This window comes from Nematostella vectensis, chromosome 6 (assembly GCF_932526225.1).
Source record: "Nematostella vectensis chromosome 6, jaNemVect1.1, whole genome shotgun sequence".
Lineage (NCBI taxonomy): Eukaryota > Metazoa > Cnidaria > Anthozoa > Actiniaria > Edwardsiidae > Nematostella > Nematostella vectensis.
This window is the reverse complement of record NC_064039.1, coordinates 5,459,039-5,476,020: the sequence shown is the minus strand read 5'-3', so window position 1 is coordinate 5,476,020 and position 16,982 is coordinate 5,459,039. Positions and strand designations below refer to the sequence as shown.

Here is a 16,982-nt window from a genome sequence, read left to right as displayed (position 1 = left end):
CGAGTTATGATAGAAGGAGAAGCGGCAGATTGATAAAGAATGGACGACAAGTTGGGCAACGCATTTCCTTAAAAACTTTTGGTGTGCGGTTTGGTGTGCTTGACAGATCAATTAAGGGCTCGAACATAGCGGAGCTAGAGAGAGGGATATTCGACGGACCCTTAAAGGTGTCGGATGCTATAAAAATATACGGGTATACTTAGAAGTCTTGATGGTTTAGCGTGTTAATTGTCTTGGGTTGATGTCATGTATTTAATCTGGGTTTCAGCCGCAGAATAAAGAATACAGCCGCATTTTTCTTCGGGGTAGCAAAAACAACTCAAATCCCGCCAAAACCCCTCTTGTCTGTTGCAGGAAAAAAGGATTCAAATTAATTTTTTCTGCAAACTTTAATATAAACTTCATCGATAACAAAATACTCTGATAAATACTTTCTAATAGATTTCTATGGTGATTACCCTCCATATGTCCAGCCTTTTAAATACACCAATGCTTTATTATATTAACTATACCATAGTGTCAAAGTGATTGACCTCGTGAGCTATTATTCCCCATTTGTTAACTATTAGTCCCCAGCTATACTTTGGTACAAAAGTGATAGTTACCTCGTAAGCTATTAGTCCCCATCTATATACCTTGGTACTAAAGTGATATTCACCTCGTGAGCTATTAGTCCCCATTTATATACCTTGGTACTCAAGTGATATTTACCTCGTGAGCTATTAGTCCCCATTTATATACCTTGGTACTAAAGTGATATTCACCTCGTAAGCTATTAGTCTCCATTTATATACCTTGGTACTAAAGTGATATTCACCTCGTGAGCTATTAGTCTCCATCTATATACCTTGGTACTAAAGTGATATTCACCTCGTGAGCTATTAGTCTCCATTTATATACCTTGGTACAAAGTGATATTCACCTCGTGAGCTATAAGTCTCCATTTATATACCTTGGTACTCAAGTGATATTCACCTCGTGAGCTATTAGTCCCCATCTATATACCTTGGTACTAAAGTGGTATTCACCTTGTGAGCTATTAGTTCTCAGCTATACCTTAGTACCAAAGTGATTTACCTCGCAGGCTATGAGTTGATCAAGTACCGGCAAGTAGTCAACATACGCCTCCCCAAGCACAGACTTGGCACCACTGCGCGTGCGCGCCCTGACGTCACACGCCGACGAGTTGTCAATCAAATACTGGTATGCCTCCACAAAGCGCTTAGTACCAAGTCTCTCCTCAAGGAAGACGCGTAAGGCCTCCATGTGTGCGAACGCAGAGCCCGCGTCTGTCGCATCCAGGTGTAGCGTCTCCCCACAGAACTTGAACTTCGGCTGACAGCTTATGCTGGCTTTACACGTCTTGGCACATCCACAAAACACACTCCCCTTATCTTGAAAACAAAGCTGTCTAGATTTCGGCTCATCCGGCTTAGTGTCGTTTACTGAAACCGGCTTATCAGGCTTTAGGGAAAATTCTTTTCTGGTTGAACCAACTTCGCATGCAGCTGTTAACTTTTTAGCTCGACGTCTAGCCTTGTCGACATGTACTCCCTTTAGAGTTTTCATCTTATTGGTTCCCTGTGTGCCGCGCCTGCTTGGGCCCGAGTCGGAGGCTCTTCTTGGTACTGGCTTGGTTGGCTGTTTCTCTGTGAGACTTGGTAACTCATTAATTTGTTCAGGGTCCTCACACTCGGCTGGTGTTGATAGTATCGGCAGTCGTCGTAACTGAGAGACCTTATAAGTTTGGAATCGTTTGAAAGGCTCGGTGGGGTTGACTATGGTATCCGTTTGGAGATTGTCACGTGGCTTCAGTGGAGCTGGCCTGCTGGTTGCCTTAGCAACCGATTTCACGCGGTACCCTTTTGAAGTTAAGGGAATCTGAAAATGAAACAAATATGTCACAACTGTCTGTCTTTCTGCCGACCTCTCTTGTGTGCCCTTCCTGTGCCATACCAGCTGGTATTTTATTTTATTCTGTCTGTCTGTATTCCTGTCTGTCGAACTGTCTGGACAAGGTGTGTGTTGGGGGTCGTGCTGTGTGCAGGGAGAGGGGTTGGATAAAGTGTGGGTGTGTGTGTGCGTGTCCTGGGAGGGAGGGGGGTTGACAATCGTATAGCGTTTTAGAATTCGAAAATATCGACTCCCCCCTCCCCCCACTCCTAGGCCACTCACGTTTTCCTTATTCGCGTCTGCATATGTGAGCTTGTGACCGCTGGACTTGTGTCTGATCTTACGACAGTTGTGATTCGTCTGACGATTTGGCACATCCAGCGGTACTCTCTTGCGAGCATGCGCGACGTGTGTGTACGGTACAGACATTGCGCGCGCACGTATACTGCCCACAGTCCTTTTCGGGAGAACAGCTAATTTTACTTCCTCTGATGGAAGTTCCTGTATCTCTTGATTATTAACGTTCTGGTCCTTTTTGAGGTCATTAAGTGAAATATTTTCTTCGCGGTTCGCTTTATCCCTAGACCTTCGACCCCTCGTACTTTCAGTCTCTGCAGTAAATAAACTTTCGCCTTTCATGCAGTCAATAACTATATTTGCACAGCATTTGTTGGTATGGCGATTTACCTCTATGTTCCCAGGGGTATCGGATGTGCTGGGGCATATATCTGCTTTAATAACTTCTCTATCCCTAAGACTAGGTGCTCCGTTACTCGTTTCTCGAATGTCCCCTTTTCCATCTTTGCCTGAGTAAACGTGGTTTTCGTTACGTACTTCTTGGACTACCTCAGGAGGAGCATGGATCACCTCGTTTCCATCGTTACTAGTTAAAGCAGGTATTTGGTTGCTATACTTATCACGGATTCTGTCAGCACTTGACTCGTACTTATCTCGAGCAAGCAGCTGATTAGCGTTGACTTCATTCAGCGTCTTCTCGGTACTGATTGCATAATCTTTCTCACTTGATTGTTTATCATTGTTGTTAGGCGGTATGTCTGAGACACCCTCGGCTGTACATCGCGGGCGTGAGTCACCGACCCTCTGAGGGTGGTACCTCTTGGGTTCCATCTTGAGAGCGTCGTAAGTAGCAAGACTTTTTCCTTTGTCTCGATGAATAAATGCCGTACCCTGATCTCTCCCTTGTTGCGCATTCACAACCGCTACTTGTCCCGACGAGGGATCACCTTCATCGCGCCCCACACCACCCTTCCCATCACCTATCAAGCCTCGCCTTCGCCTCTCGTGTTCTTTCATAATCTCAAGCCTGCTTCTAGTCAGCTTGACCTCTTCTTCGCCCTTCCTCTTCCCATGACGCACTGCCTTTTCATCCATCTTACAAGAAACAGACGATACATCCGGGACACTCATGGCCCGCTGGTTACCATGGTGAATAACGTCATGATGCATGCGCGTTCGCTGGTGCGATTCTCTGTGTAACTCGTCAGAAACACTCGATGCCTTGACTCGTTCGAGCTGATGGACCCGGCGAGGCTTATCGGTTTTACAAGTCTGAACTTTGACACTTTCTGCACTTCTGCTTCGAGAAACCATCTTTGCACGATACAAAGGTCTTCCCGGTGCACCCCTTTCTCCATCTTGATTTATCTTATTGAGATTGCCGTTGTTATTCTTCTTCCTGCTATTACAAGTGCCGCTGTTGCTGTTGTTGCCGTTGCAAGTGTTTTCGTTGTTGTTCTTGTCGTTGCTTGTGTCGCTGTCGGCCTTGTGTTGTAAGGGGGCGTTAGAAGAGATAGTAGAAACGCTAGATGCTCGGTCTCGCTGGACGAGTGCATACTTATCTATGTATGGAGTGAGCCCTGGTACATAAATAAGCTGTTTTGCCGACGGTCTGTCTGCAGGATTGATTTTTAGCATAACCGCAACTAAATCCTCAAGCAATGGACCGTAAAATCTGAAAGTAAACAACAAAGGAGTTATGTATCCAGCACAGTAAAGCAAAGCCGGGCACTTAAAACTCACAGAGCACACTGCCTCAAAAACCTGTTTATACCCGACAATCTCTAACCCTTTATATGAGCAAAATGCCCCGGTAACCTCTCAATATCCGAGCAATCTCGTTACCCTATGAAAACGCTGCCTTGGGACCCTCGATAAACCGTACAGCCATTTTGGTACCCTCTAAAGGACTCACCGCCTCGGAACCCTCTATATTCCAGGCATTCTCCGTACATTTGCTTGAACAACAGCTTAGGGACCCTCGATAAGCCGGACAATCTCTTTACCTTTTATATGAACACATTTCCTAGGAAATCTCTTCTTATCGGACACCCTCAGAACCTTTTGTGTGAAGAAAACTCTCGGGACCCTAAATGCCGGACACTTTAGGTCCTTTCACATGACTAAAACTCTCAGTTTGACGAATGCTGTTCAGACCCTAAAGACGCTGATTATACGCGAAAGGGTATAGAATAGTAGGGTAGAGAATAGTTGCTGCTTTGTATAACTATTTATTTTTCCCTTGTAATGCGCGAATTATAATGCACAGAGAATTAAAAGAATTTAAATGAACTCAGTAAGTCAACGCTTAACTTCCGAAATTATCAGATATCATAATCCAAGTTCTTTATCTAGTGTTTGCATGGTTACAAAAACAAAAATCTTAATTCTAACAAAAGGTGTTTCCAAAGGTTTCGGGTGCTCAAATACTGAGATTGAAATCGCTATTATCGTGCCTTTATAATCTGCATAATGCAATAACTTCAAATAACTTACCCTACGCATAGAAATCAGTACGTCTCGGAAAAGAATTTCACCTCAATTACGCTAGCTGATAAATCCTTGAAGTGTAATCTTTCGCAAGTCCTCTAATTGCATGAAGGGTCATCTCTCCGTATATTGGTTACGCAAGGTTATCGCTGCATTCTCAATGGATTTTAATAAGCACTACGCACACTACTTGTAATGTTCTATTCCTAGTGCTAAACGTGTGACAACTCTTTAGAAAACGGTCACGAAATTAGACAAGTCTTTGGACAGACGCGTGATAAGCTATCAGCCCACCGGTTACTTCGGAGAATAGGGAAAGGCAGGTGTCCACAAACCACATGCGGTCGCAAATATTTACCGTTGATATGATAGGGAAAATGTCTGCCCCATTTCCAGCCCTGGGGTACTATGAACTTGAAAAGGGGGTCGAGTCAGAAAAAGCAAAATATATATACAAAGGATTAAAGTGCAGCTCCAGGGAAAGGGAAGACCGTTTTAGGCAAAATGTACATTATCTGAGACTTACTTTCCCGTAAAAAAAAAATTCGAATTCCTCCAATCCCGAATATTTTGCAGCTTTTCAGGAATGTCGATCCAGGAATGTCGATCGAGCGGCGTAGCCAGGTTTTTTAACAGGAAGGGCCCCAAAATACCCTTTCAAGGCATTTTCTCCTGTATTTTAGATAATATCTCATACATTTACTGAAATTTTTGGCTGCTAGAAGGGGGGGGGGGTAGGCCCCCTGGGCCACCCCCCTGGCTACGACCCTGCGATCAACTTCTCCTTTGTTATTGTTTATAACTGAAACTACGACGGCTATTCGCGAGGAAACTTCAAAATAACAATCTACGATAGAAGTCTTATACGCTTTTATATTTGATTGAAAATATATAGGCTACTCGCTAAAATTACCCGATGGAAATGGGTGCTTTGTGTGACTCGGGATTTAGCGGGAGCATGAAATGGCGGCGTATCGGCCTTCTTTAAAATTTTAAATGCAAAAATATCTTACCTTAGAAAATATCTCACCTTAGTAACGTTGTGTAAATCTGGAAAATCACCATACAATATAAGAATTTACCTCGGTATCGGTGGGTAATTTCCGTGCAGAATCTTGACTACCAAGTTGGTCAAATTATCTGCGGTGAATGGATGCGTGCGTGTGGTAAGTTCGTAGAGTACGCAGCCTAAAGCCCAGATATCGCTCTTGTTGTTATAGCTACGAGAATGTCAAGAAATACGACAAATAACGAACAACAAAAAAGCAACACAAATAAAAAAGAAAGCAACACAAATAGCAATCAAGCACTTAGGCATCCATGTTAAAAAGCCTCCGTCGGCCTCTTTTTTTACCTTGCATATAAAATTGCAATATTACCATCTTAAAACTTAACTACCGAATTCAATCATTAAAGCCAGTCGATTCGATTTGCGTGACGCGTGGTTTTGAAGGCTATGAAACCCCATGCATGTGAATTAAATCCGTTTGAATCATGCTGAAATTCAAACCATCCTACAATAAATGCGACTCGATTATATTTCAACAATATCAAACAATGCTGGGTAAGTTATATTTTTCAAAATGATGGGAGTTCTTAACATTCAAAACAAAAATAAAACAACAGTGTCACGCAAGTCGGATTCACAGACTTTAAAGACGCGTAATTGTAGATGCAACGATGGAAATGCCACTCATGTCCATTATGGACACCATCAAAACTAAACGCGATACATTGCTAATTTCTGCGCTTAAAGCAACCCCGCTTCGTCTGCAAGTACAGGCAAGCGCCGTTACCAAGGATACGGTTGCCGCTGGCATATCTCGGGAGACAGGTAGTAGGGTGTACCCACGGTCGTGCGCGCGTGATCACAAGTGCTGTCCAGAATCCGAGCGATTCCGAAGTCCCCGATTTTGACCACGTCGTCCTTTGTCAGGAAGATATTTTGTGTTTTGAGATCTGAAAAACATATAAGAAATAATAAGGAATAAGGTGGTCTCCCTGTGGTGCATGGAGTGCTGGAACAAGGTGGTATTCCTGTGGTTCATGGGGTGAAGGAACAAGTTGGCCTCGCTATGGTGCATGGAGTGCTGGGGCAAGGCGGTCTCCCTGTGGTGCATGCAGGAAGAAGGTGGCCTCCCTGTGGTGCATTGACTGCTGGGACAAGGTGGTATCTCTGTGGTTTATTAGGTAAAGGAACAAGGCGGTATCCCTGTGGTGCATGGAGTGCTGGGACAAGGTGGTCTCCCTGTGGTGCATGCAGGAAGAAGGTGGCCTCCCTGTGGTGCATGGACTGCTGGGACAAGGTGGTATCTCTGTGGTTCATTGGGTAAAGGAACAAGGTGGTCTCCCTGTGGTGCATGCAGGAAGAAGGTGGCCTCCCTGTGGTGCATGGACTGCTGGGACAAGGTGGTATCCATGTGGTTAATTGGGTAAAGGAACAAGGTGGTCTCCCTGTGGTGCATGGTGTTCGTACCTCGGTGCAGAATATTCTGTCCATGTATGTGTTTTAGTGCCAGGAGAAGCTGGGCGAGCCAGTTCAGGATCCGCTGGTGAAAAGATCATCAATCTTTCAATTATTTCAATACAAAGCCTTCACAAATCAAAGAGCACGAAGGCATAGGCTAGACGTGTTTTTTTGTTCATGTGCCGTTCCAATGCAAATGCATCCAAATGAACGAAGTTGATTGTTTCATTTTTATTTGCACGCATTAGCATTGGGAACGGTACATCAATTAAACGGCGTCTAAACTATACCTTAGAATTTGAATTGATTGCTGTTTTGCCATTGCGAAATGTTAGCTAGTTCGCCGATCAGGAGCAGAAAGGGGCTGGATGGACCGGACCCCCGCCCCCTTTTTCGGCGTATTTCTAATAAGGTCATTCTAATGAGACTGTTTTGATTGGGTCAAACTGCAGCTCGTATTATTTTCAATTCGGTCCCAGTTTTTGCTCCTCTACGGCCCGTCTATTGTTGGTGTAATTACCTCTGATGAAAAAGGCTCCACCGCTTGTTTGATTTTAGTGTGGAGATCACCTAAAAGAATCAAATTTGGACAATGGAACGTAAATTATTTGTTTAGATATTAAGTGCTAACCCAAATAAAAGTCTATCTAAAGTATTACGAGACGAACAACTCTTTTGCGCCACCCTACTTTTCTCTATGAATCGACGAGTAAGGTATCGTATTTTCCAAAATAAATGCCGCGCAGATCTTTAATCTTTATCTTTAAATGGTATAATTGCATTTAGCTGAGGCATTCACTTATTCGACCATGGATAGCAGGGACAGAGAAAGGGGGTGGGCTAAGGAAATAAGGGAATGACCCCTAGGGGAGTAGGTGTCCTCCCCAATATTTTAGGACCGTTATCTGCGTTAATGCTATGTTTCAAACTTTACAAAGTTAGGTGAGTGTACTGAATCAGTCGTAGTTTTAACTACCACTCAGAAGGATACTGATTTACGTTTAAATGAAAAATCCGAGTTCAACTACTTCACCTTTAAATCGTCCAATATTTACACATTGTGACCCGACTTGGTAAACGTAGGAATGTCTATATCTTATGAAATCTTATCTAGAAACTATTGGGTCCTTTTGAATCCTCACCTCCTTCCGCGTATTCCATGACAATGTAAAACCTGCCAGTTTCCTCAAACGCGTCCCTGTATCTAACAATGTTCCTGTGTTTCAAAGTTGACAGAATTTTAACTTCGTTTAACGCAAGATGGCGGTCTTCACTCGGCATGGCGGTAGCGTTCAGTTCCTTAAGTGCATATAGCCGCTTGCTTTGCCTTGATTCGACAAGCCAGGCAGATCCAAAAGTTCCTTTGCCGATTATATCGATCTTTTGGTAACGATTCATGGTATATCTGTACAATAATAATCTGAATTCTGAAGGAGTTATCTTTGTAAGTCGAATGTTTAATAAAATGAATTTTAAATTTGGCGCTAGTTAGGTACCAAGCCCAACGCGAAAACTTAAATCCCAAAGGATTAAAACATCCTTATAAAATCATATCTAGAATGCTATTTATAATTTTAGCGGTTTCACTGTAATTTCAAGTAATATTTTACGCGACTTGGGCTTTAAGACTGTAAAACTATTTATTGGTACGATGAAAATCCTTGAGTGCCGTCAGATTTTATAACAAAGTGCGACAGCTCTTATATAACAAAGTGCGTCGTTACAACTTGCGAGACTCTACACATCAAATCGTAGGATTTATAAATTTTGGACGCTGTATTCAGGTTTGATTAAATTACGAGAGGTTTAATCACAGTATTTTCTAAAACCTAAGAACCCAAAACATATTAGATTGCGTGCATTTCAAAGTAACTTTCTTTTGTTCCTCTGGGCACAAAAAATGTCATATGCACGAGCGAGACTGGACAAAGAAAAAAAGATAAGGCAGCAATGTAGAGCTAGATCGTATTGTGCTGCACATGATGACGACATCACTACATTACTTTAGCAAAAAACTTATTCCCAAGACACGCAAGCGTGAAAAAGACCCCGATATTTTTCAGTGTACATCTCAGCGAGCTGTGCGTGACGTAACCGACAAAGACAGCTGCTTTGTCTCCTATTATCTTTGTTCTACAAAGGAGTTCTTTTGTCTCTATTCTTCTTGTTCTTTGTGTCGAGGTGCGGATATTGTTCATTTGCCCAATCAAATTGCAGCTTGTAAGAGCTGCGTACTGACCCAGGCCTGGGATCCTGGTTATTGCCTCCCCATCAATGCGCGGGTACCTTAGGTTCCTTTGTGTTGTACAGTTCACTAGATGGCGGTGCTGGGGCCGAAATCGTTTCAGCGCATGTCTGGAAGCATGATTTATTTTTTCTCATTTCACCAGATCTGGACAAGGCTCGATTCTCAGTCATGCCCTCGAATTGTTTTCCCCTCACCGTTTACCAATTATAACCCAATATTCCTTGCTCAACCTAGCTCCCCTTTGCTCACCCCCGTTCTCGGTTATTCGGTCAAATCCATATTCCTTGCTCACCCTTGCTCCCTTTTACTCCCACCTGTTCTCCGTTTTTCGGTCAAATCCGTATTCCTTGTTCACGCTTGCTCCCCTTTGCTCCCCCCCGTTCTCGTTTTTTTTGGTCAAGTCCATATTTATTGCTCACCCTTGCTCCCTTTACTCACCCCGTTCTAAAAAGGAATAAAAAAAGTAACAAAATGCTTGCTCACCTTTATCTATTCCTAAGGTTTGGCAATTAAAGTCCAGAAATTTTTTTTAATTTGCATCATGATTTTATTAGTTGTCTTTAAAGATAGTTGCAATACATAACCCCTATAGACATCAATCACAGATGGCTAAATGAGCTATACCGTAAAGACTTATATTTATAACATAGAATATCTTAAGACTCCATCACATATCAGGCATAGGAGTGAGCCATCTTGTGTGCTTATCCCGGCAAACGTAGTTGTTAACGGGACCATTATCATCACATGTATCGATAATGAACATCCTCTTAGATGTAACCCAGCGAATGAACATGTCATGGGTATGGCCTGCACCCTGGGTGGTGGTGAACTGAAAAGATCCACCCGCCTTGATAAAGTCCATCTGCGATAAAAACAAACATAATGTTTTGTTACACAAGGCCTGCTGCAATCATCCTAGCTAGACAGCTATCAACATCACCACCGCTCCACAATCAGTATCCGTACCATACCACGTTATTTCATCTCCATCAACATCACCACCACGGCACCACCGCTCCACAATCAGTATCCGTACCATACCACGTTATTTCATCAACATCACCACCACGGCACCACCGCTCCACAATCAGTATCCGTACCATACCACGTTATTTCATCTCCATCAACATCACCACCACGGCACCACCGCTCCACAATCAGTATCCGTACCATACCACGTTATTTCATCTACATCAACATTACCACCACGGCACCGCCATCATTGCCCTTACCACACTGTGGACAGTGTAAAATGGACTGGAAAGAGTTGCGTGTTTTTCTTTCTCTTATTTTGAGTAGCCTTTGTTGAAATTCCTTATATATATGTCATGCCCCTTATTTATAAAGTGTCTACACGTGTGGATTTCTGAATGTTCTGGAATAAATTTAGTTCTGTCCCGATGTCGTGCGGCGTGGTCTTCCCTTTTCCCCGAAAAGGTCGAGCCATACGATCGAACCGGTGTTTTAAACCCGGCCGTTACAATACCACATTAATTCGTCATCATCATCATCACCGCACCATCAGCATTATCCTTACCATACCATCTTATTTCATCATTATTACCCCACCACGACCATCATCATTCACCCATTCTCATCATGGGCATCTTTACCACCATCATCACCTAGCATCAGAACCAATCGCCATCATCATCATCATCATCATCATTTAGATCCCTGTTAAATAAGAACCTATTTAGCCTAAATTTGAAACAGGTTTTAATTTTTAAAAGCTTTTACTTGCGGTTAAGTACTGTATTAATTATCATTTGACGCACGTGATCATATTCGGATGTACATTTCCGTCATATTAGGATTAGATTAGAATCATCAACACCACCACCACCACCATCACCACCACCACCACCACCACCACCACCACCACCACCGCCGCCACCACCACCATCATCATCATCATCATCATCATCATCATCATCATCACCACCACCACCACCACCACCACCACCACCACCACCACCACCACCACCATCATCATCATCATCATTATCATCATTAATATCATAGGCCACTTACCACCATCATCACTATGCATCATAACATCACCATCTTTATCATCTATACAGATATTCGCGGTATAGTATTGCAACACAATTACATTCAAATGCATTTGCACTTGCCTCTTCGGGTGTCAGTTTAATCTCATGAGTGTGTGGACCAGGGGGGTTTTTCCGCGCTCGGCCCACCTGGAACCTTTGATCTTTTCTTGGGCCCTCGGTCGGAATGGGACCGTTGTTTAGGGGCTCCCTCAGAACGAACCCATTTGACTTGGACTTAAGGACCACATCCTTAAGTGCTTCGAGTTCCTTCCAAACGGATGAGCCTTCTCCGTGTACCGGCATAATTGGGTACCTGTGAATAATATTGGTTTAGCTTTACACAGCCATAATTTGGCAAGGGTAACGGACATATCTGAAAACAGGGGACCCTGGGGGTTATGAGGAATGTATGGGACTATAATTAAGTAACCATCCATGCGAACTAGGCAAAGTCCTGTTGTCCTGCGGCAAAAAGCTTTATCATAGCTTTCCTACATAGGATATTTTTTGTAATAAACACACAGGCACAAGATATAGAATATAGTGAGATTTTTAGGAAATTACATGTGCTCCCTAATATATCTTATACGAGATTTTCTGTTTTGAACCATTAAAAAGAAGAAAGAACAATAGTTTTTTGACATAATTTTCACAAGCTTCTCCACGTTAGATTTGTCTAATAAGCCATATTACACATACTAATAAATCCTAAAACTCAAATATTCAAAAACGTTAGGCATCATTATGTTTTAAGTGTAACTTATGTTGTAATTTTTTGTCTTGACAAATCAAATTTCGAATATTAACAAAGTCATTTTTTACATGGGTTTTTACCAGTCCACGAGGTAAGGCCTAAAATACCTTTGGCGTATCGAACCGACACCTAGGATGGGCGGGAAAAAGATTCTTGTACCGGACGCTCTGGTGAAATGAACCTTTGTACCTGTTGTAAAAAAACATGTAACCCATAAGTCTTAGTTTAAACCTCTTGTAAATGAAAGCAAATGAATAAAATAAAAAAGAATAAGTGAAAGCAAACATAAGCCAGATTGATATGTTATCTTTATTTTCAAGGGACATTGCTCATAAATTATACAACATGTATAACAAATTGTAATCTTATCTGCATATTTAACCATCGAAGTGACCGCCTTTATTGTTTCCGGCACAAACCAGAACCACCCTGTTCAAGCGCTCACCTGATCTGTCGGGTACATCGACCACACCCCTCTTTTCTCCCCTCTATAGACCCTCCCCCCCCGTTCAAGCCCTCGCCTGATCTGTCGAGTACATCAACCACACCCCTCTCTTCTCCCCTCTATAGACCCTCCCCCCCCGTTCAAGCCCTCGCCTGATCTGTCGAGTACATCAACCACACCCCTCTCTTCTCCCCTCTATAGACCCTCCCCCCCTGTTCAAGCCCTCGCCTGATCTGTCGAGTACATCAACCACACCCCTCTCTTCTCCCCTCTATAGACCCTCCCCCCCCGTTCAAGCCCTCGCCTGATCTGTCGAGTACATCAACCACACCCCTCTCTTCTCCCCTCTTATCTACCCCCCTCTTCAAGCCCTCAACTGATCTGTCGGGTACATCAACCACACCCCTCTCTTCTCCCCTCTCTAGACCCTCCCCCTGTTCAAGCCCTCGCCTGATCTGTCGAGTACACCCACCGCACCCTTATCTACCCCCCTCTTCAAGCCCTCAACTGATCTGTCGGGTACATCAACCACACCCCTCTCTTCTCCCCTCTCTAGACCCTCCCCCTGTTCAAGTCCTCACCTGATCTGTCCAGCACACCCACCGCACCCTTGGTAGTGTCCGCTGCACCCGTCCCAACTTCTTCACCAGAAAAGAACTCTGTGGGCGTCATGTAGAATGCCCGGCTGTGTGTCCCATTAAAAGCCTTGGCCAGGGTCTTGCCACCGTTACGCCCGCCGGCCTCCACTGTTTTGCCAAGAGCGTATTTAGGATCCCCCTTATAATCGATGTTGTAAGGATTCCATTTACTCAGGGGGGTCAGAAAGATGATTTCTAGGGGAATGGCGTAGGTCCATTTTTGTTTCTGTTTCTTGCAAACTCTTTTCTTTCCTCTTCCTTTGCAGACTTCTAGTTCCATCCCTGCGACCTGTTTGTAAGATTTACGAATGCTCAAATTCAGAACAACTATAAGCCTGCAACAAATTGGTACAATGCTCATATTTGAAGATTATTTTGTAGAGCGCGGTTGCCCCTTGTTATTCTTGATTTGCAATAGCTAAACTTTCTTTATGTATAAGTTCCTGGTCTTCTAAGGGGCAGGAAAGATGGGGCCGGGAGAGGAGGGGAGACGGGGGGGGGGATGCGTGCACGCGCCTGTATCTACTTGCACCACTATGAAATTCAGTCCATCAACCAAATAAAAGCTTAATTCGATTGCTAGTAATCCTGATAGTTATGTATATTTATGCTTTTTTAAATCTTTAACTATTTAAACTAAACAGTGAAGCAAATCCAGAGTTATCCCTGCCCGCATACCTTAGATTGTGTAGTCATCGCCATAAACAGATTTTCATCCGAGTATCCTCGATGTCGTGCAGACAGCCCCATTGCTCCCCTCTTGGCGACTTTGAACCATCGGTGGTACCGGTCAGCTCGCAGCTTCTCGGATGAACCAGGCTCAAGACTGTACGCCATCAAGTCAAACGCGTCATCTGTCAGATTGCCCTGGTAGTTATCTTTACCTGGAATCTAAATCAAAATAACTGTACAAAACGCTACAAAAAAGGGCCGAGAAACACGAAGCTATTGTCTTTAGATTGTTTTTAGATATATGAAAATAATGTCCAGGTATTTCCACAGACGCTTCTCTCTCTGCGGGTTCACCTAGAAATAATCACACACACCTCGCTCATAATTTCATCCAATAGTGCCCATCGTCTTGTCTCCCTCTCATAGAACTTGTCCGTATCCAAAGGGTTGAGCTGAAATCGAGCACTTCGCGTCCTTGTTTGCTCATCGTATGTGCGTCTTTGGGCGACCCTCGGGCCAAGTTCGTCGACCATTCGGAGCCTGTTTAACGGTATATCGCGGCTGATCGGGTTACAGAGAATGCGGTAGTTCCACTGTGCAAACTCAGGTGTGCCATTGTTGCTAACGCCCATGATGGTTGTCGGGAGGAAGGAGAAGTTCTCGAGGTTGTCTTTGCGTCCGGAGTAGGAAGTAAAGCGGATTTTTTCCTGAAGATCATGCCAGCTCTTAGCATCGATGAAATGTCGGTCGCTATCGAACCCCTCATCGATAGCACCGGAAGTAGACTTGGTCCACGCGCCCTCAAGGTAGCAGAGTACGGGTTTGAAGTACTTCCGGTAGTCGCGGATAGAGTGGTCTTGATTATGGAACGCCTTGAACCACTCGCGCATCTCTTTCACTTGCTCGCTGACATTTGCCTTGCTGGTAACCTAGTAACACAAAAGAGTGGCAAACTAGTAACGAGATGCGTCGACTACAATGGGTTCAAAATGATTGCGCAGGGTTTGTGCTAAGGAAGTATGCAAGGGAAAATTAGCTGACCTGAAACTAACTTTCAAATCTCTCCACGATAGCTCTTAGTTTCCTTTTCCCTTTATTGCAAGCCTACTAAGTATCGACTTCAAGAAAGTACAGTTCTCTACGGCGTGGTACTTGCCACTGTTTGCTAGTGTGTACCCGACTTCAATTGTTGTGTATGTGTACGAAGCCTTACCTCTGGGGGTACGTCGGGGAAGGGTACATTCCCCATGGCGTGGTACTTGCCACTGTTTGCTAGTGTGTACCCGACTTCAATTGTTGTGTATGTGTACGAAGCCTTACCTCTGGGGGTACGTCGGGGAAGGGTACATTCCCCATGGCGTGGTACTTGCCACTGTTTGCTAGTGTGTACCCGACTTCAATTGTTGTGTATGTGTACGAAGCCTTACCTCCGGGGGTACGTCGGGGAAGGGTACATTCCCCATGGCGTGGTACTTGCCACTGTTTGCTAGTGTGTACCCGACTTCAATTGTTGTGTATGGATACGAAGCCTTACCTCTGGGGGTACGTCGGGGAAGGGTACATTCCCCATGGCGTGGTACTTGCCACTGTTTGCTAGTGTGTACCCGACTTTAATTGTTGTGTATGTGTACGAAGCCTTACCTCTGGGGGTACGTCGGGGAAGGGTACATTCCCCATGGCGTGGTACTTGCCACTGTTTGCTAGTGTGTACCCGACTTCAATTGTTGTGTATGAGTACGAAGCCTTACCTCTGGGGGTACGTCGGGGAAGGGTATATTCTCCACGCTGTGGTAGTTCGCACTCGTGCGGTGCGGCATGTACAGACGGTAGTCGTTATGCCTCGTGCGGAACTCCACGCCGTTCAGAACCCCCACGAACTCACCCATCCCAACCGTGCGGTCATTATTCGAGTGGTCGTGGATAGCAAGCACACTCCCAAGTCCGGAATGGGTGTTCGAGTAATAATTTCTTGTGCCCTCGCGATTGTGACGGACTTGTTTCACACCGGATTGCGCTTCGGAACGAATCCTTTCCTCGATAAATAGCTGCTGCAGCATCATCTGTCGCGCCATGGCTGACATGGTGTTTTTAATAGACTCGAGCTTCTTGTCGATCCCACTATCCGTGCATTCCGCGCAGGCCACGCCCAAGATGGCCATTAGTGCCAGGCATGTACGGGCAAAGACAAACCTCATCTTTTAGGGGTCGTCTAGGGATTGTTAAACACACAAGGTGGTATAAGTGGTATCAAATAATAAGATACTTTTTTTCGCTTCAAATCAATCAGCTTTAGCTTTCTACATCTGATCTGTTTTGTCCTTCTTGACATATAATTCCTGTTGGTAGCGTCAAATGTTTGTTGCAGCCAGTGCTGCTATATTATCAAAACATATACACATATATATAAAATAGTAAAACTCTTATTAGAATTTGTCTAGTGTTGATACATCTATCCAGTATCCAAGCTAGCGATTTGGCTTTCACTTCAGCTTTGTATTACTCACCCTTACTTGCTCCAGGCTAAATCCCTTATTAGCTTCTGGTAGCTAATAATTGGCTTATATACTTTACGATCACGTGATCGGGCCATATCGGGATATTCCTTTGTTTCGATTTAATGGCTTTATTTCCCCCTTACTATAATGGTTACACAAATAGAACATTAATCGAAGATGAATAGCAGAATAAATAGTACTTTACAACTGACACAACATTTTACTATGCTTGCTTTGTTATGTTTCTGAGAGGGTTTTTGGTCTTTAAACGTCGTTAAAAGGCACTTTAAGAAATGACTCCAGACATGCGCAGTACCATAACGCTTTAATGGAGAAATGTTAAGCGGAAATAAGGGCATATTGGAAGGACAGAATTCACTTTGAGTCAGGTTCGAGTTACAGGGGGGTAAATTAATAGGGAATTGATATTGATTCGAGTTGAGGGTTTGAGTTGTCGCTCAACTACATCTTTAATCCATCACTTAAATGCTTAAATAGTTTTTATTCAGTTATTGACTTTTAA

At 43.9% G+C, this 16,982-nt stretch overlaps 2 protein-coding genes across 3 annotated transcripts; both read right to left on the bottom strand.

Moving 5' to 3' along the window:
• Positions 1 to 370: 370 nt before the first annotated feature.
• LOC5521420 (STE20-like serine/threonine-protein kinase) lies at positions 371 to 8,628 on the bottom strand. 2 transcript variants are annotated; one of them, XM_032366785.2, is made up of 7 exons: positions 8,290 to 8,628; positions 7,668 to 7,717; positions 7,157 to 7,229; positions 6,486 to 6,639; positions 5,763 to 5,900; positions 2,176 to 3,865; positions 371 to 1,881 (listed from the first exon to the last, which is right to left on the bottom strand). In XM_032366785.2, exons 1-7 carry the CDS (start codon positions 8,543 to 8,545, stop codon positions 1,051 to 1,053), a joined length of 3,192 nt encoding a protein of 1,063 aa, XP_032222676.1. In that variant the 5' UTR covers positions 8,546 to 8,628; the 3' UTR covers positions 371 to 1,050. The 2 variants fall into 2 exon arrangements, with proteins under 2 accessions (XP_032222676.1, XP_001641201.2); XM_001641151.3 differs by having other exon boundaries at positions 2,581 to 3,865.
• Positions 8,629 to 9,918: 1,290 nt separating this feature from the next.
• LOC116604390 lies at positions 9,919 to 16,495 on the bottom strand. The gene is made up of 8 exons (XM_048729334.1): positions 16,469 to 16,495; positions 15,713 to 16,173; positions 14,339 to 14,893; positions 13,971 to 14,183; positions 13,236 to 13,581; positions 12,317 to 12,398; positions 11,537 to 11,768; positions 9,919 to 10,260 (listed from the first exon to the last, which is right to left on the bottom strand). The coding sequence occupies exons 2-8, from the start codon at positions 16,157 to 16,159 to the stop codon at positions 10,063 to 10,065; spliced, it is 2,073 nt and encodes a 690-aa protein (XP_048585291.1). The 5' UTR covers positions 16,160 to 16,173; positions 16,469 to 16,495; the 3' UTR covers positions 9,919 to 10,062.
• Between the last annotated feature and the right edge of the window lie 487 nt (positions 16,496 to 16,982).

Coding starts and splice junctions, on each gene's coding strand:
- LOC5521420 (XM_032366785.2), bottom strand. CDS start 8,545: ATGAATCGTTACCAAAAGATCGATATAATCGGCAAAGGAACTTTTGGA. Junction 7,718..8,289: donor CATGGAATACGCGGAAGGAG/GTGAGGATTCAA, acceptor TGATTCTTTTAG/GTGATCTCCACACTAAAATC. Junction 3,866..5,762: donor AATTACCCACCGATACCGAG/GTAAATTCTTAT, acceptor GTTTACTTTCAG/ATTTTACGGTCCATTGCTTG.
- LOC116604390 (XM_048729334.1), bottom strand. CDS start 16,159: ATGAGGTTTGTCTTTGCCCGTACATGCCTGGCACTAATGGCCATCTTG. Junction 14,184..14,338: donor TGGATGAAATTATGAGCGAG/GTGTGTGTGATT, acceptor ATTTTGATTTAG/ATTCCAGGTAAAGATAACTA. Junction 10,261..11,536: donor TTAAACTGACACCCGAAGAG/GCAAGTGCAAAT, acceptor TTTTTATCGCAG/ATGGACTTTATCAAGGCGGG.